General features: G+C 38.7%; 2 protein-coding genes across 2 annotated transcripts; one reads left to right on the forward strand and one right to left on the reverse strand.

Annotated features, from left to right (window-relative positions):
- Nucleotides 1-1,402: 1,402 nt before the first annotated feature.
- Nucleotides 1,403-9,210, reverse strand: LOC116187962 (helicase-like transcription factor CHR28). The gene is given in 12 exon segments (XM_031517020.1): nt 1,403-1,964; nt 1,967-2,009; nt 2,344-2,553; nt 2,687-3,274; nt 3,838-4,056; nt 4,328-4,458; nt 4,665-5,571; nt 5,676-5,753; nt 5,836-5,907; nt 6,653-7,179; nt 7,256-7,428; nt 9,028-9,210. Coding segments are annotated over 11 exon segments (3,066 nt in total). The 5' UTR covers nt 7,392-7,428; nt 9,028-9,210; the 3' UTR covers nt 1,403-1,809.
- Nucleotides 9,211-12,980: 3,770 nt separating this feature from the next.
- Nucleotides 12,981-16,093, forward strand: LOC116189648 (tryptophan synthase alpha chain-like). The gene is made up of 10 exons (XM_031519405.1): nt 12,981-13,248; nt 13,344-13,558; nt 14,050-14,196; nt 14,276-14,341; nt 14,762-14,870; nt 15,022-15,098; nt 15,231-15,308; nt 15,450-15,527; nt 15,649-15,708; nt 15,805-16,093. The coding sequence occupies exons 2-10, from the start codon at nt 13,370-13,372 to the stop codon at nt 15,937-15,939; spliced, it is 939 nt and encodes a 312-aa protein (XP_031375265.1). The 5' UTR covers nt 12,981-13,248; nt 13,344-13,369; the 3' UTR covers nt 15,940-16,093.
- Nucleotides 16,094-20,526: the final 4,433 nt, after the last annotated feature.

Consider the following 20,526-nt stretch of genomic DNA (forward strand, 5'->3'; position numbering starts at 1 on the left):
ACGGTATATATATATATATATATATATATATGTATACCGTCTTTGTGAACGGGAAATAAATATTTTGATGCAAACGGCATGTAGTATATATCCTTATATGTATCAAACACATACATATGCCAATATATAATGTAATATTGTATGATGTAATATTCAATTATATATATTCCTATAACATATCAAACGACTATATATATTTGTCAATATAAAAATTGCACAATATATTTTATTACATCAAAGCATATGTGTAATGTATGGTTGCATATTATCTTCACTTGCTAATATATAATCCTATCGTATATTTCATCATATATCAAGTGTTCTACTATATATTTCACCATATAATCTTTATGTAATTAAAGCGACGACGCGACTTCGCGAGAGAGATTGTAAGTAATGACTTGGCTTCTCCCGGTTTCAACTTTGATGCCAATAGTAAAAGCAACTCCATTTCCCTTTTCTTTTTCTTTTTTTGGATAAGATAATCGCAGATATCCCAAACCTATTGACTTAGATTAGTGCATTTTTAAACATCGACTTTGCCCTGGCCAATGCGAAATCTTTCACGTGTGAGAGCTTTTATTTTTACCTTCCACGTTCACCTAATTAGCGTTGCTAATTAATTAGGAGCAAATAAGACAACTGATTATTCGACCAATTTTGTCTTGAACAGCAAATGGCCGGCACTTGAGGAAGGACGAGCTGTAATATTTACGAAAGACACATTTCCTGTTTGCTTTGGAGCCGACGCACCCAGCCAACTGCCGAGCTTTAAGTAAGTCAAAATAATTATTAATGTGGGTTGCTAAAAAGGCAAACCTTCGCCCCCCCCCCCCCCCCCAAAAAAGGCTCAGATTATTTTTGTTTATATTTAGTTAATAAAGTAATCAATCTCCCATTCCTTGACAACAGGCAAACATGATTATTAAACTAATAAGCTCTAGAGCTCTCCTGATTAAGTGGAGTTTTGCCTTGGCACCGGGTCCAAAGATTACCCATCCGAAAAAGAGGTGGGATTTGAAACCGAAGAGAGCATCGGGTCCGCGGGCCGTAAATGTAACTGGGCAGGACAACGAAAAAAAAAAAGGAACATTGAGACAGACAGCAGGAGGAATATGGGGGAAGGGTACTGGGCTACTCCACGTCCCCAAAGCCAATGGAAAGAACATTTCCATAATGATTCCCATCCTAATAATTTTGTCTTTCCAGAAGAGAATTTCCAGATCGTGAGCAAAAAAGATTTTTTTTTTTTTTTAGCACTCTGCTGATCCGAAATGGACTCGGCAGTTGTGCTCCGCATCGAGAATGATTGCAGGTGCGAGAGAGAACCCACTTCCAAGTCCTACCGGAACCGGAAGGCATGGGAAAAATAGAAACAGCAGAGGAAGGGAAACCCCAGCCAAGCAGAAGAATCCTAAGTGCTTGTAAATAACTGAATTCCCAAGAGTGGATAGGGTCGGAGGACAAACCCCCCATTAGTTGGTTTGATATTCACATATACACGACCGAGAAAAGCATCCATCAGTCACTTATCATCTTCACATATGCAACGGGGTTCGGCTACCGGAGGCTAAGATTCCTAATTTACAACAGGAAATAGGTTAGACTATTTACACATTGCCCCTTCTCTCCGTCCCTTCCATCCCCCCCCCAAAAAAATATATATATATATATATATATGCCTCCTGTGAATTCTCAAAATTGGGCATCACTTGAATCCCAACTTGACCATCAATGCAGTGCAGGCCCATACGATTTTGCAGCAGCACCAAGAGATTCTAGACTCCTCAATCTCTAGGCTAATCAAAATTAAAATCTAAGTCGAACTTTCCTCCTCGTGACAGGTCCTGAGTTGGAAGATTCTCTTGAGACCAAAAACAAATTGCAGAATGCCACGCATCTACCTATATCATAAAGAGATATCTGAGATCTTCTACTGTCAGGCGGGTCGCAGAGCTGCCGCCCTGGTCTTCACCAAACGCAGATGCAACCATCTTCCTCTTTTCGTCCTGCAAGACAAAAATTGCAAACAAAGCCAATAAAAAATTCAATCTTCCATGTCATACCTCAAATTTAAAGTCCTTTATTTTCGCTCTACTGATAGCTCCAGGATCCTGGTGTTCGATTGGCTATTGAAAATGAATCATGAATAAATAGTCAAGTACCAAAACTCTGTTCTCATATTATTTTCAAAATGAAAGCACGCTCCTACAAGCACCAGAATTTAAAAGGTAAAAGTCACCGTGTTTGGTCAAAGAAACAACTCCAAAGTCCATCAATAATCAACTCAACTGAAACGGACAAAACTCGCGCTACGAACAGTATAAGCCAAAAGAATAATACCTGGAGAGATAATATTCTATCTTCAACAGTATCTTTTATGGTTATCCGAGTTACGGTAACAGGACGTGTCTGTCCAATTCTATGAGCTCGATCAACAGCTTGATCTTCGGTAGTTGGGTTCCACCATAGATCCAGAAGGATAACATGACAGGCAGCGACCATGTTCAACCCAAGGTTTCCCGCTTTCAGCGACATCAACATAACAGTAACCTGAACAAGGCAAGAATTCAGGTCGGCAGAAAAGGATGATAATAGTGATGCTAACTGAGCTTGTTAGCCAGATGAAAAGAGTATCTCTGGCTCAGAATATTTGTTTCCAAGTTTCATGAGATCAGAGGCAAACCTCTGGATCAGTGTTGAAATCCTTCACTGCCCTGTCTCTTGCAGCAAGACTCATAGTACCATCAAGCCTTCTGAATGGTATGCAGAACTGATTCAGTGAAATCTCGACCAAGTTCAACATGCCAGTCCACTGGGAAAAGATAATTGCCTTTGTCGGACCACCAGTTGGTAAACTCGAGTAAACTGTTGTGTACTTCACCACATTAGGGCTGGACTCGCAATTTTCCTTGACAATATTTTCTGAAAAAGAAGAGCCTTCACAATCCACGGGAACCTGAAACTCAGGGCTTGCAGCCTTCCCTAGACAGTGGTCTTGCAGAATCTGAAGGACAGCTTTAATTTTAGACGAAGTGTAGTCAGCATCCATTATCCATGATTGGACAGCAGGCCGAGAACTTGTCGAGGCACTTTCTGAACAGCTGGACATACAACTCCTGAGCGTAGCTTTGGTGTAAACAAAGTCTGGACCAAGCTGTTCTCTACATTTAGATTCAGGGCACATGTTATCATCACCAGTCAAATACTCAGAGACACATTGATAACAGAACACGTGCCCGCACATGGTAACAACAGGGTCCTCTGGTGTATCCTGGAAAAGAAAGGAATCTGATGATCAGACTAGTCTATGAGAAATGGTTAAGCTAAATGATGCCTTCAACACACTTTTTAAAGTTCACTCCTTACATCAGGATTGGTGAAAGGTACATTGACAACATGGATTTTTCAAAATCTGTTATTCTCAACATACGATTGACAAGTCATGAAACGCAAGAAGTATCTCAAGGGCATCATTTAGAATTACCCAAGACATACAGTTGCTGTAAACAGATAAGAAGAATCAAGTAATGAGGGTGCTGGTATTCATACTGCCAAGTAATTTGAAGACATATTAGGGAAAACAAAATTCCATAATAGGCCTGAAAGTTAGAATTAAATTATGTGAGTTCAACTTCAGCATGTCATGCCAAGAATCCAACATTTGGCTATACAACTGAAATAACCCATGGAAGGAGGCATAAATTTAATGCTAAAAAACTCTGAAAGTCCAGACAATAGCCCCTTAACAATCCAACAGTGATTTGCAAAATAAGCAAGTGCTACAAGCCGTGTAAACCACATAGTAGCTGGTATATACAGCAAACAAAAACTCACGTTGCATTGCTGGCATATGGCAGCTGCTTCCAGAATTTCTAGCAGATTCATCAGTGTATCTCTTGGTAATTTCTTGGCCATTTCTCCGGAAACTTTTCCAACAGAGGCAGAACTGTCTGCTTTGACAAGGAGCGGATGGTCACAAGCTTGTCTAAGACGCAAAAGCATCAGAAGAATACTTGCATAGTTCTTATTCACTGTGCCAGCAGCAGCAAAAGCCTGCGAGATTAATCAGAAAAGTTAATTCAGGATATCTGTTTTTTTGACTATATATACTCACACTCGCAGTTGGAAAATCTACTTCCCAAAAGCTGGGAACAATATAGGTGCATGACACATCATGAATATTATAATGGAGAACAATTACAAGATTCAAGGTAGAAATAAAATTTATCTTTCCGTTAAACAGTATTGAGGAGGCACTGCAATATTTCCACCAAAAGACCTGAAGACGAATAGCAATGCAGCCCCTGGAAGTCAGTTCTCTCACCTTGAATTGAGAACGTGAAGCAGTTTCAAGCTGGGTATAAAAGTCCCGCTCCTGGAGCGAGAACTCCACCTTCTTCAAGTTCACAATTTTCGGTGGCAACGTAATTATAGGCTGTCCATCAATCAAGGTTGCTGAAATATTTAAGCAGCTTGATCAGATCATACCTTTAAGGTCACAACTTGCCTTCACAAACAGTAAGGATAAGAAATTTTCTGAAAAGCACAGAACCGGACTAGGGATTGATGAAATAGAACCATATCAAATTATCTATCTGAAACACCAGGAAATTGCAGTTATTGAATATAATTTCCAATATTACAAAGGAGAAAGATAAAACCTTTCGTCCGGCGCAGCATTATAGCCCTCAAGACCGCTTGCAGTTTCTTGTAACCATGCAATGAATTCCGGGATATTGGAATCTTTATTGTATGGTAGAACGACTTGTATGCACCATACGGTTCATATTTCAAGAACCTGAAGTAGCTGTACAGATCATCAATTGCGTTCTGTATAGGAGTTCCGGATAAGCACCACCTTCTCTTGGCTCGGAGGCTGCAGCAGGCTCTAGCCACTTGCGTCCGGTGATTCTTTATTGTCTGAGCTTCATCCAGTATCACCCTAAACCAGCCCACTTTTGATAGAGGACCAAAAATATCAAAGGAGGAACTATCAATACCTTTTTTACCTTTCTTCCCTTTCTTCCCAGCGTTATAAACTTTTTGCCTCTTCTTACTTCCAGAAAACTCAGCAGATATTCCATACTTTTCTTCGTTCTTTTCATCAACCTCATCCTCATCAACTAAAGGTTGTTTTGGTACTTCTATTGTAACAATTGCATATGTCGTAATAACCACATCATATTTTGCCAGTTCAACAGGATCCCTTGTCCTGTTTCCTCCATGATAGACAAGAACAGAGAGCTTGGCTTCATCAGCAACTTTCTCATCCAGCTCCCGGGCCCACTGCCGAAGAACACTCGCAGGACATACAACTAAAGTGCCAGCAGCAGGTCTTTTCCTACTAAATGAATGTTCCGAAGTACCGACTTCAGGAACAGGGATGGTATCATTAGAATCTCCAGTCTCCTGCCCTTTGTCCAATTCTATGGTTCCATTTTCTTCCTCATCATCATCCAGATTCAATGCCTCAGTCTTCTGGCTGTTTAAGCTTTCTGCCTTTGGTTTAGTCTCTAAACTCTTCTGCATTTGTATAAGAGCGATCATGGATACAGTCTTGCCAAGGCCCTGTGTAAAGGAATGATTAGCCTGGGAAGAGATCCATCTTTTCTTTCTGACAAAAGAAAATGCATACTGGTTAACAGTAACGTGTTGAAATCCCATTGACTAACCTGATCATCAGCCAGAATCCCTCCCAAGCAATGCAAACTTCTTGTTTCCTTCTGAAGCATCCACGCCAAAGCAATTTTCTGCAAAATAATATTTTAAGTCCAAAACCTGAGCAACAGTCAGATGGACTAATTGCTACAATCAATCCATAGACAACAATACCTGATGTCTTAGAAGAGGTACCGATAACAGCCCCTCAGGTAAAGTTGCTTCAACTTTTGGTTGATTAAGATCCTGTAAGGACAGAAGGCAAATCAAGTATTATACTTTGTTTGCTAAAATCTATTTATTTTTTACCAAGCAAACTATGCGGAATCATTTTCGGTGTCAACGCCAATAGCTTCTTCCAAATTCTCTCACCAATGCAAGTTAGAAAAGACATGCGGAAATTGAACTGCTTTGAAATTTCTGCATTTAGTTGTTGGTAATAGTACAAATACGTACATAGTAAGCCTTATAAAGCATGAAGTGTAGACAAGCAATCATGATAGACTAATTACTTAATATGTCAGGTGCATATGAGAGAATAGACTACAGAGAAAGGACAAACAGCTAGATAACCCATTCACATCGAGACATGCAAAGAGAATCTCCTGTACAAAATGAGAAGGGAAAGAAAGACCAGCTTTTTCCTATAATCTCGATTCAATATTTCGCTCACAGCAATGTGATAATCACTGGAACCTGTAGTTCTTTAACAGGCAATGTGTAAATGAATTTTGACGGCAGATAAAAGAATATGGGAAAAAATTGGTTAGATGCTTCCTAGGCAAAGTCGCGGAAGGTTCCAATCTTCCACCGACTACCTTCTCTAGTGTCCATAGTAAAAAAGGTAGTATGTATATGCATATAGCATATCAGGATAATATTTGTTAGACCAAGCTCTCTGCTTCCTTTATTCACAGAGCAAACAGGTGTCACAAATCCTATTTTAAACATCATCTCAGAAGTTAGAAGTACAAGTAGATTGCCAGTATACCTCCAAAGCAGCCTGATAGATCAACCTCTCATCATTTCTGTTAAGCCTCTCATCAACCATTGCAGGACGATACATAGGATCAGTTGAACTTGCATACTGGGGAGTAGTAGTGGATTTTCCAGGCATGATAGAAGGAGGTAACACCCTCCTACTTTTGATCTCCAACATAACAAGCTCATCGTCATTAATCCCGTTGATCTCTTTCGCATATCCCTTGCTGTCACTTGCACTAGCCCATGATGGTAAAGTTCTTTTGAAAGCCTGCTGAGATGATAGTCTTTCATAGTCACCACCAGAGCTATTAGAAATTCGTGAGTTAATCCTCGGAGACTGACCCAAAGTCCGATTATCAGGAGGATATTTGGAACCATTCACCTCTGAATGCTGATGGGTTGCTACACCTCTGTCGCTAAAAACAGAATGTGCATGAAAATTTGCTTTCGCAATGTTGTTCGGGTTTGAGGAGCTTCCATTTGAACCAGCCGTTCTCACAAGAGCAGACAGTGATGGAGCCATTCCACCCGGACCTAAAACATATATTTGAAGACACAATTAGTAAAGTACCAAGCATGTTGCAATTTAACATTGAAATAGTTCACTAACTTGTAGATATCGGATTATCAGTAGACGACGATGCCCACAATGGAAGCTTCCTTAAATTGGTTGTTGACGTATCATTTCCTCCACTATCTTCCATCTCCAAGTCACTATCTGACGAACTGATCTCTATAGGGTCCATTGGTTTGCTATTACAAACTTCAGTCAGAATTATCCTTCTGCATCCAATAAAGACAAGGAACTCCTCGCTGCTAAGTCAATTGAGAGGTAATTATAAAAAAAATGTTAAGAACGTAGAGCAACAATGTCGACTGGCCACTTTTAGAGAGCAGAATAGACAAACCTGGTCTTTGAGAAATAGACACTGCCAAATGCTTAGCAAGGAAAGATGTCAAAGTTGAATTGATGAAGCCAAGCAAGTGATCCACATGACTGGGCATGAACTTAGTCACCCTTCACTAGCAGGACACTAATGAGCACGGTGCTTTGAAAACAGAATTTACTATATCATAATCCAAAAAAGAAGAAGCAATTCCAACAAAGCAAATCCTTGACCCAGAGATGCACCTTTACCTTGAAAGAACCAATAATTTTGCCCCTCAGTAATATAAGGACCATGAGAGGGATTGGGTGAGGGACATTGTATCAAACGTACAATGAGATGCAGGTTCTCAATTTAGTAACAGCTAATATTTCTAAGCGGGGTTCCTTGTAGAATGTACCCATTACTATATCCAAAAATCCAACAACTTGCAGTCCCAAAGAGAAGCCGTTGATTTTAAATGAGATGGAGTCTGATCATGTCAAAGATCCATGAAGTACTTGTCATTTCTTTAACTACTTTTACAGATACAAGTACCCCGACAATATGATTTTAGATAGACTGCTGCTTCATAAAATTCCTGGGAATTAATCTCTCTTACGTGCATTTTAATTTCAAAAAGAGCAGGAGCGGGAAGACTCTGCATAATTGCATCATTCTTCCTCCTCCCTTTAGAAGTATCCATGGACCAATATTTTCTCATGACAAGAAGAGAAAAAAAGAAAAGGCCAAATAAATACTACCAAGAGCAGGAAATTGAGGGTCTTTTTTCTCTTGTACCAACTAGAGAGCAGGATCAAAAAGGATCTAAACCACGAGCATAGGCCTCAGGGACCCATGAATACCTCGCAAAGCCACGGAAACAAGACAACGTATGCTCCCGCATGTGGGGATGGCATCGGCAAGGGCTTTGCAAGCAAGGTAGGTATATCCGTATTATTATATTAAAAGTAAAAAGATAAGTTATTGTTGCACTCAAGATTAAAGGGGTCATGTACTTCGGCCGTTGTTTTATTAAGATTAAGCAACACTACTCCACACCTAGAGCTAGAAGCAAGATTAAATAGAGAAGTAATAGAAAATCCTAAGCTCGCCCTCAATAAGTGGAGGATATGCATAATTGTATGGCGTTGCATGCAGAATAAGAGATCTCCAAGACATTTATGACGAAATGCCACTCGTGGAATCAAAGGGAATATCAAATACAACACAAAATGCACCTACAAGAGCAATGCCCAACCAAAAAGGACTGAACTTCATGCCTAACCCAAGAAGGAACAGCGCCATCACATTTTACCATATCAGTATGCAATCAAGTCACGGCTCACTGAAGCTAGGAATCCCAATTGAGATCATGGGTTTTCAGTTCCAGGGACCCCGACAGAGTAATTAAGCGAGTAAGTAGGTTAACAAAGAAAAGGAAGGAAGGATTTAGTCTAATCACGAAATTTGACGACATAAAGCAAGCTGATTAGTGAAAGAAACAAAACCCTACCTTCCATGGCCGATCGTACTGGAAGACTGCCACGGAGGGTTTTGCACTCTGCAATGACGAGAAAGCGAACCTCCGCAACGCCAACGCCAATGGGAAGAAGGAAAGGGAAGGGAAGGGGAAGGAGGCAGCCAGGCAGACTCAGACTGACTGACTTGGGAGGTTAACTCTGATGGAGAGAGAGGGAGGGAGGAGGGGGAGAGAGAGAGAGAGAGAGAACGGTGACGTTTTCTGGCGGATAAAGAAAATTTACAGACACTGTAGGTTCACGTATGAAAAATACAATTTACTTTTTTAGGTAAGAAAAATTGCTAGGCATATATATTTCTGGTAATTTCAGTCCTCGGGTCAATCAAATCTTTCTTATTTTCGTTCATTTATTGTTCTATAATAATTTCAATTTTTCATACTCGTCAAATAAATTTCAATTTGTTATAGCACTTACTAATTTTCCAAAAAAAATTTTCATGGTTAAAAATGGGTAAGATATATTAATAAAATTACTGATGATGATATTACCATTTAAAAGTAACCGAAAGTCTATCTTAATTAAATTTTCTCGTTGGTGATTCAATTCTACCTTTGTTGTGGTTTTATTAATAACTTAAATATTTTATTGTTTTCCTATCATAATCTATTCAGCATGACTCGAAATAATTGAGATGTATCTTTTTTTTTAACTAAAATCGACTCATTGGTTTACTGTCACTTTTGGACTTCAAAATACAATTCCTAAAAAAAAGGAGAAAAAAAAAAGAACATGCAATCCAACTGAAGTTAATTATTATTATTATTATTAAAATTATTATTATTACTATTACTATTATCATTCATTAGCATTATTATACATTTTTTATTATTAATCTTTTATTTTGATAATTAATTCCTTGGTTTACCAATTATAAATTATGAACAAATTCATTTGACCAATTAAAACAAGGAGATAAAAATAGATAAATATATGAATTTCATTTAAAAAATTAAATTCTCTGAACGTTAAATTATAAAAATAACCTTCAAAAATTTTCAAGGAGTCAAATATGTGAAAATAGATCAACATTTTGAATAAAAAGGTTAAAAAAATAGAAAACAATCAACTTAGAAAATTGTCCACTTGTCGTTGCCATTAAAAGAAGGGAAAATGTCAAATTTGGTCATCAACCTTTAGCTCCTTTTCTATGTTAGTCCTAAACCTTTTTTTTGGTTTGATTCGTCCTCAATCTTTTTCGAACGGTATGAGTTCAGTCCTACCGTCCAAAATTCCGTCCATTTTCCCTTACTTTTATATTCGTCAAATGAAAATGCACCACATGCGCGACAAATCACTGCTACTCTAAACCGATTGTTATAAAGCAAATCCGATTTTTTTTAATTAGACCCGTAAACCGGACTAAGATATTTTCGATTATTGTAGAATTCCAACCATATGTCGGTGCGTGAGACAATGAAAGAGAAGCAATGGCTGGAATCATAAAAGAACCGAAAATATCTTAGTCCGATTTACGAATCTGATTAAAAAAACAATCAGATTTACTCTATAACAACTAGTTTAGAATAGCAGTGATCTGTCGTGTACGTGTCGCACTCTCATTTGACGAATATACATGTCAAGGAAAATGGACGGAATGACTGAACTCATACCGAGCGAAAAAGATTGAGGACGAAATCCAACCAAAGAAAATGTTTAGGACTAGGATAGAAAAAGAGCTAAAGGTTGAGGACCAAATTTGATATTTTCCCTTAAAAGAAACACTTACTGTGTGTTTGGATTTAGAATTATTTTTTGACTTAACTCCACTTATTTTCAATTCAATAATACAATTATTACTTTTCCCTTTTTAAAATATTTTTTAACCATTCAATTCAATTTTTAATAGTGAATTCTCTATGTCATTCATTACTTTTTCCACAATTCAATAACACAATCATTACTTAATCATTATTTTATCTCAACTATTCATTACTTTTTCACACTTTTCTCATAATTCAACAACACAATCATTACAAACTAATTAAAATCAAAACTCAACTCAACTCTAAAACCAACACAAAAAGTAATGAATAATTGATATAATTTAGCATTAAAAAGTGAATCGAATGATTAAAAAAAATTAAAGGAAAAAATAATAATTGTATTATTAAATTGAAAATAAGTTGAGTTTAGTTAAAAAAAAATTTAATCCAAACACGCCGTTTCCGCCCACAGTGAGTTGCCTATTTACAAAAACTAACCCCTCGTTTTACATTTGCATTATTAACACAAAACGATTTGAAAAATAATAATTTTACTAGCAATTTTGATAAATTACTTTTACCAAGAATTTTGAAAATTTACATATAGGGTTTTAGAAAAGGATTTGACTATTCTATTGTCAATTACTTGCTTTAAAGTACTACATGACAATAATAAAATCATTACAAGACACAAGTCGTTGTCGAATCTAAGGATTTTACCGTCCTATTATCTATGGATAATCGATTCCGAATACCATGTATTTTTTACGATACCTGGACCCTGCCCTGTAAGGGCATGTTCCTTGATTTTAGAATCGGACCCTACCCTATTGAATCCTGGAATCGGAATCTACCCGGAACTTATGGTATTATACCATAAGTTCCGAGTACCATGTTAGAACCTGTAAATTTTTTTCTCTGACTAAATAAAATCTAAAATTTCACATACATAATCAGTAATCATGCCAAATAGAATATCATCAAAGATTTATATTAATCCACAAAAAAAAAATATGTCTCATCAATCCATTAACAAACATTCATAATGCGATTTCACATAACAAAGTGTCTCTGTTCTAATTCCTTAGAAGAGACAGTAACTTTACTGATCCTCTTTTTTTTTAATAAATAACCAGTTCCGGGTACCCTGTAGCAGGAACCGAAACCGGAACTAATTTTCACCGGTTCCTGATTTTAATACCCGAAACCTATCATATTTTCAATACGAGTTACTCGGATTCTACCCTAACGAGTAGATTTCGACCGGTTCCGGATATACCAGGTACTCGTGCACACCATTATCTCTTGCTTTTTCTATTTTCTTTTTGTGGTTATTTGTGTGTACCACGGTGCATTCGTCTAGAAATTAATTAATTAATTAAATAAAACTTATCTCAGGCAATTGGTGAAGATAAGCTTTTTACGGATTTTACAATAATAATATTATTATACCCATGATCCTACTCTTAATTCTAAATGAAAAATTAAATAAATCCACATTCTTAACTGTTTTAGATTAGTGAAAAATTTAAGCTATTTATCAAAATTTTAAAATACAACCAATGGCTCGACCCATTAGGACGAGTGAGATTCTAATCTCATAATAACATGTGAAACTAGTATAGAGATAAGAATAAATTAATATTTAATTATTTATTATGATATTCCAAAAAAGTGAAAAAAAATTATATTCTAGAAATATTGTCATAATTTAGAGGATAAAATTTCTTATTTTTAACGAAATCATCTTGGTGTAAGTAGATTTGAATATATATCTTTATGTAAAATCAATTGAAGAGGGAGGCCATTTCAAGTCCACGATTCACCTTTATGGTTTATCGAGATCCTTGAAAAGACTATAAAATGATATAATTTATTACTTGTTGTTCTGCAATTTAATCTTTTAACGCCTATTCTTTCTTTGGTAATAGAATAATGCCTGTTCAAATATGAGAACTTCTCAATCGAAAAGTAAATTTAAAAAAGAAGAAGAAGAATAAGAAGAACATGGGAACTCAATAAAAGAATTTGAAAAATTGGGAACTCAATCAACATGTTAACTAAACTTCCTAAATTCACTACCACAAAAGCAAAAAAATCCTAAATTATCAATTATTTATTTTGCACAAATAATTACTAAATTGCAGAAAAAAAAAGTTTTGCAATCACCAAAATTCTCTTAATTATTATACATTTAGATTATAACAATTAATAATTTCTGAGAGGGGAACAGCGAGAGAGAATCTAGCCCGCCCCGCGCAGCACAGCAGTTGGTCAGTGGCGGCTGAGTGTCAACCCTAGCCAGAGCTGAGCCGAACTCAGCTGCCATATTTGCTCCTCCCCCCCTCCCCCTCCTCCTCCCTTACCTTACTTAGCTCTTCCCTCTGTCTTCTCCGTTCGATCCCTGTCCTCCTGCATTTATGTATATCTGTACATCTCATCCTACCCGATAATGGCGGTAACAGCGACATTGACGACTTGACATCAAGTGTATGCGCTGATGCTACTGCTCATTGATGTAATTTCTTCGATTCAATTTCATCTGGGACTGCATGATCAGTTAACTCACACTGACTGCAATGCAGGAATATTCTTTTCGGAAGAGATTGATATGGCCATTTCTCTGAAATCATCGCCTTGCTTCCCGCAACTCAAGAAATCCGATAGCATTTACCTTCTGCGATCTTCTCGTCAAGTGTCGGCTGTTTCCACCAGAAGGTTCCGGCCAATGGCGGCCCTCAGCACCGTTTCCACCATTGGTCTGTCCGAGACGTTCGCCCGGCTCAAACAACAGGGCAAAGTAAGCATTTTTAAGCCATCTGTGTAAACGATTATCTTCCCTCTTTCCTGGATTTCGTGTTTTGAAATTTGCTTTGATATGGAATATCTCCTTTCACTGTGAAGGGTGCTCTTTCTTTTGCCCGGATAGAATTGCTTCTGGAGTATTATCTTGATTGAGAGATTTACTCGATAAATACTGAGATTTTGACGGCCGAGTTGAACCAAATGAGAGGAAAACATATGAAAAATTGCGAGACGCAAAAGGATAGTATGAGAACTTGTTTGGATTGTTCGCAAACAAGGGCAGTATTCCACTGTCCGACAGGTGTATGCCTATCCTTGTAAGGATGGAAGTTAGTTTTATTGGCCATATGTGGTTGATTTTCGAGAAGGCCTTAGATTACCAGACCTGCTGCGAGCGAGCAGTCCCCCTTGATAAACCCGACCTGGGTTTCAGCAGATATGGATGATTTCACAGAGATGTTCTAACTCGCATACCTTCTTATGAAGGTTGCATTCATCCCTTACATCACTGCGGGTGATCCTGACCTTTCAACCACTGCCCAAGCCTTGAAGGTGCTTGACTCATGTGGATCGGATATAATTGAACTAGGTGTCCCATATTCCGATCCTCTTGCTGATGGTCCTGTTATCCAGGTTCGATGTCTCAGCAATCGCTTTATATAATCTTTTAGACCTTTTCACATCCCATCTTTCTGAGATATCTTTGTTCCAGGCTGCAGCTACCCGATCTTTGGCAAGGGGAACGAATTTTGATGCTATTATCAGAATGTTGAAGGAGGTAAAATTTCCAGGCCTTTCTCTGGCTAACTGAAACTGTTGGATGAGGAACTCATGACCAGTTCAGTAATGTACTTGCACCATCTAAAATTCTTATTGCTCTTCTGATCTGATCTCCTGGATTTTTTGCCTAGTTCATATTCTGTAACTACAAATTGTCCCACCCATTAATGAGCAGATGCGGTCAAAATTGATACGTCAGTTCTCCCATGTTGGTATGTTTTAACCAAAAATTTTCCACTTATTTAAAACCCATAAGCTTGCTACTTAAAAAGATGCCTTCAAACAGCAACGAGCCATGAGTAATTTTCTCTAGTGTATATACCCGTATCGGAAAGGGCCACTGCTTGCTTTTTGGCTTGCCTTTTCCTCTTACTGTAAGGAACGTGTTTCACCAAATATTTGTTCTCTGATTGAATAGGTAGTTCCACAGTTATCTTGTCCCATTGCTATATTTTCGTACTACAACCCAATATTGAAACGCGGAGTTGAGAAGTTCATGTCCACCCTCAATGATGCTGGTGTGCATGGTAATGCATCAGATACTGCGTGCTCTTTTGTTATGGTATTATATTTTATATATGTGATTCATCTATGCTTCTTGAAAGACGGTACTCTTTTGTTTGCATAATGAAGTACCTTTGATCCTTATTTCTAGAGACTGTTTTGCCTCATTCACAGGGCTTGTAGTTCCTGATGTTCCTCTAGAAGAGACTGAACTTTTGAGAAAGGAAGCAGTCAAGTACAAGATTGAGCTGGTAGCTATCTTATGGGTGTCGTTATAATTTATTCTTTTTCTTATAATATATATATATATATATGTATATATGGGGCATCATATGGTGCAGTTGTGTTCTTTTTAGTCAATCTAATGTTTTTATCTGACTCAGGTACTGCTGACAACTCCTACTACTCCAAGCAGCAGGATGAGAGCCATAGTCGAAGCTTCAGAAGGATTCGTATATCTTGTAAGGCTCTTTACTCTCATTCCCTTCGATGATCCTTATCTTGCGTTTTGTTATTAATGATCCAAACCCCACCACCCCCCCCCCCCCCCCCCCCCCCCCCCCCCCCCCCCGGGCGCAAAAAATCTCTTTGCTTGTTAACAGGTTAGCTCAGTTGGAGTTACTGGTGCCCGAGCATCAGTGAGCGAGCGTGTGCAGACTCTCCTGCAGGACATCAAGGGGGTCAGTTCTTCACCATTGCTTTGTTCGTTTTGCAAATTGTTTTGTTTGTGAGACATTCTGATTCAAATTGTCCAGAAATGAACGGTTCGCGACATAAACACCTGTTGGATGTCTTGTGCAGGCAACCAACAAACCTGTAGCAGTGGGCTTTGGCATCTCAAAACCTGAGCATGTGGAACAGGTCAGTCAAAAGAAGCACCTTGATGATTAAAAGACTGTCAAGCCTCTTGCCGCCCGGAGTAGTTAAATATGTTGTTTTTTTTCTTTTGGGGAGCAGGTGGCAAGTTGGGGAGCTGATGGTGTGATTGTGGGGAGTGCAATGGTGAAGGTGCTGGGTGATGCAAAATCTCCTGAAGAAGGGCTCAAGGAGCTCGAAAGCTTCACTAGATCATTAACCTCGGCTCTGCTTTAGTAATCTATAGCTCGTGCCCGTTTCTTTGTGCGTGTGGAGACCATTGTTCTCGTGATTCCTATTTTCATACATGTGCCGGGATTGTTGCTCCTGTATAATGATTGGCGAAAAATAATTTAATCGTATTGGGACTACATTCCTTGAGTTGACACTATAATATAGTTTGATCCATCATATACCATGAATGATGGAATATACGTACATATCCAATATGTGCCCACTGCTACCAATGCCATTCAGGTGAAAATGGGGACCGTATCATTTTCCGGGCCGCGGCCATGACATGTAAAAAGTAGAAAAGGGCCGTAGCGCATGGGGGGTTTTGACCGGCGAGGCAGAGAGAGAGAGAGAGAGAGAGAGGCATGGTGTGATGATTGGTGGGAATGATACTAAAGCGTCAGCGCAGGCTCAAGCGAAGGTGGGGGCCTGCTGAGAGAGTGCCTGCCTGGTTGGAGGGAGGAGAGCTGCACTGGACCAAAAGCAAAGCACTAGAGGACAGGCAAGCTGGCTGGCTGGCTCATCGGACCTCGGCCCTCCGACAACAACCCAGCCCCCACGGATCCATTTACTGCCCTTCAAGTTCAAGTTCAACTTCAAAGGGACTGGACAGTGGACTGGACTAGGGGCCACGTTAACAAACAAGTGACGTACTTACCAATGACAATTTGACAATGCCATGCACAGGTTTCATATTTAGGCCACAGAACCTACTCTCTGTTTTTTGTTTTTTTTTTTTTGGGGGGGGGGGGTGGGGGATGGATTAGAGGCCAAAAAAGCTACTTAATTAGGCCAGTGGAGGATTACGTTAATGGCGTAGTCCGAGGAAGCAGGGTAAGTTCAATGTGGCATTAGGGGGAGCAGGAGAAGGGCATGGAATTAGTTCCTTCAACTGGTCACCCGGAATCGGGACTCGTGTAATTGAAGCACGAAGGCAAAGCTATGAATGGTGCATGCATGCATGTATAACTTGAACGAGGCAAGCGAGATGAGAGTAATTAATCATGGCCTTGGATATTAAATATTAGGTAAAGGAGCTAGCTTCAATGGGGTACATGGAAATACATATATACAAGGGAACATATGTATGTGTTTTTTTTTTTTTTTTTTTTGGTTAGACAGAACCTCAGTTAAAATCACCTATGCTGCTGCAGAGAGATTACGAAAGCGAGTATCAAAAATAAAAAATAAAAAATAAAAACACACACTATATATCTCTCTATCTATTCTAGCTAGCTATCTACAGCAGAGATTCGCTAGCCGTTGAATGCATGAACATATATAAGCGAGTGTATGTTTATGCCATTATGGGATAATGATGTGTTTTTCCCACAAACAAAACGGAGACTATATATATATATATGTAAAAAATAAATAAAAAAATTTGACAATTTGACGTGCCATGACATGAAGGGGACAAAGCTTTCTCCTTTCTCTGATACAAAAATTTGTTCGCTTTCAGAATTATTGCTCCGAACATAGTGAAAAAAGTTAACCACTCTTTTCACTTTTCCTTCTTCATCATCCATCAAAAGAGGAGAGGAGAAGAAGAAAAGCCAAAAAAAAGCAGCAAAAAAAGGATATCAATCTTGATTTAGATTTGCATGCATCTCTCTCTCTCTCTCTCTCTCTCTCTCTCTCTCTTTTTCTCTCCCCTGCTGCAGCTGCAAAGTCTTTCATTTTTTTTATTCTTTTTTGCTCTTTCCTTTTGTTTCAGTCTTCAAGGTTCTGTCTAGATATTGAATAAGGGAAAAGGCAAGTCCACTCCAAAACAAACACCGGGCCATAGGCTTTGAAAGAGACGGTGCCCATTTCTTCTTACAGAAATAAAGCAGCCAGCAATCTCAGCAGTTTAGTGACTTTAGTCCTCTGATCAGTATCTTCGTAGCATGCAGCAGTGGGTTGCAGTTTCAGAGGCAGAGTTGATCAGCAAAAGAAGACAGCTCCAACTCCCCATAATCAAAATAGAAACAGCTTATATATATATATATATAGGAAAAATTGGAAGCAGCTCGACTCCACTCTTTGCTCTCCAAGCCTCCATCCATCATCCAACAGTTCTTGTGATTTGTCTATTTGTTCATTTATGAAGAGGAGTAGTTTAGAGAGAACGGCATTCCAGTCCTGTACTGGCCAATACGAGATGATCAGAGGAAGTGGTGTGTTGTAGTGTGGCCTGGTCTGGTCCTTAATTTCGTATGCTTTCTTTCCTCCGTGCATATACATGTACATACACGCGTGTGTGTATATATATAGCAAAACCCTTCGCAGTATATTTGATTTTAAAATGAAGTAGAATTGAGTTTTAATTTTAATTGGATTGTAATTATTGTATTGTTAAATTATGAGAAAAAGTGTGAAAATATAATAAATAGTTGAGAAAATTTAGTATTAAAAATTGAATTGAATTGTTAAAAAAATTAAAGAAAAAAAGTAATAATTATATTATTAATTTTTATTATATAATAAATAAAATTAAAATTAAAGTTAAAATTTTAAAAATCGACCCTAAAATCATACGGTACCGCAGGTCTCAATCAAATTCCCTTTTTGCAGCTCTCTGACTCTCTCTTCCCGCTTTATATATATATATATGTGTGTGTGCGTGTGTGCGCGCATATATTTGGTCATATGCACACGCGCGCGCGCGCACACACATATATATATTATATAAATAAAGCAATGGGATCAAGTCACAGGCGGGATTGCTGTGCCTTTTTGCTTCTTTGAGCAGAGAAAATGGGGTTGCTCGGGACCTTCTGCTTTGAGATTGAGGCAATAAGTGTGGTGTCAGCTGTGAGAAGAAGGAAGAAGAAGAAGTTGAGGAGATTGTTTTGGAGGGCCAGAGCCGAGATAAGGAGACAGATGAAGGATCTTCTTCTTCTTCTTCTTCTTCTTCTTCTTCTTCATGATCCTCATCATCACAGCAGCAGGAGGAAGAGGAGGTTCAGCTCCTTCCATTATGATCCCTTCAGCTATGCTCTCAACTTCGACAGTGGCAACTCTGGTTTCTTCTGCTGATCCAAGGAAGAACCCATTCGATTATGAAAAAGTAGTAGAAGAAGAGGCCACAGAGCCAAGCCAGAAGAGGGCAAAAAAAGGCATTCTCATTTTTGGCTCTACTCGGGTTGGGTTCTCCTCTCCGTGTTTCTTTTCTCAAGTGCGCCTTTTTTTTTTTTCCTTCTCTCTTTTCCTGAAGCAGAACCAAAGTGAGATCATGTCATCTCATCTCGGTAAGTAAAAATCAAAAGATCAAGCGGACAGGTTTCCTTTCCTCCTTAGTTTACTGGCTTTCAACCATTGCTCATATATATGCTGCTATTATATTATATTATATTTAAAATCATCAATTTTTGGAAATAACAACATCGATTACAACCATGCGATCGTGGTGTTGAGTAGATTAATGATATACGCGCGCAGTCATGTCAATGTCGTGATATACATATACAATACAATACAAGCGGAAGCCGCCCCCTCTGTGTGAGGTGTGGTTAGATAGAGCCATTCAGTCGGAGCGGAGAGAATATATATGTCGATTCCGCGAAGGGAGAAGCAGGGAGCAGAAGTAGTACATATAGTATTGTTATTGTAATTTGTATCCCAAGCCCAGGCAGCACGACAGTTAATTAATTAATTAAATAAATAAAATACAAATAAATATTCGGTACGGTAGCCATGGTTAATGCCCACTAGAGTAGTACTGCCTGCTATTATCTTTATCTTATTTAAGTTAGCTACTCCAGTCTTACCTTTGGCCTTAAGCCTACTAATTAACAGCTGACTGACTAACTTGAAATAAAACATCACATGGAATTAGTTAATTAATTAATTTAGAAACAGGCAAAACTAGTTTCTCGAGCGATCCATGAGGAGAATCAAATATCATATCCAGAACTAGAAGCGAACCAACACAAACAAAAATATTCTTATTCTTCTAGACCTATCTACTAGCAGTAGCAGCTACGTACTTAGCTATACATAGCTGCACTCTTAATTTGACCAACTTCCTCTCTTTTTCTTTTTCTTTTTCTGTTTAAAAAGTTCATAAAATTAAAACTTTGGGACTATATGTCCCTGCTTCTCATCATTAATTAGGCGCGCGGTTGCCTGGGACTTGAGGAGATTAAATCCGCCTGCCTCATTCATTCGTCGAGTGGAACTGGAGCGGAGGAACCGACATATCGATATACATATATATATCATTAACAAAGGGCAGCCCTTGTGGGAGGAAAACCGTTCTTCTTCTTCCAACTCAGGTAAGCCGCCTGCATCCTCACGCTTCGGTCCCGTTCCATCATCACCAGGTTCCGGGCCTTCAACTCCAGCTGGTCCTTTACAATCTGCTGAATCCTCGGGCTCCTTAAGTCGAAGTCGCTGCAGTTACTATTCCTTAGCTCCCCGTCCTTCTGCTCATTCGGGCTGCTGCAAGTGACCACAGTATTTGAAGCCATGGAGTACTACTGTTAATTAATTGCCAAACCGCAGAATAATCTTTAACTTCACCGCTCTCTAGAGGGAGACCGTCAATGTTTATTCGCACTCTCTCTTGAGTGTGCGAAGCAGTACTACTCACATCGACTAGATTTT

This window comes from Punica granatum, chromosome 8, assembly GCF_007655135.1.
Source record: "Punica granatum isolate Tunisia-2019 chromosome 8, ASM765513v2, whole genome shotgun sequence".
Taxonomy (NCBI): Eukaryota; Viridiplantae; Streptophyta; class Magnoliopsida; order Myrtales; family Lythraceae; genus Punica; species Punica granatum.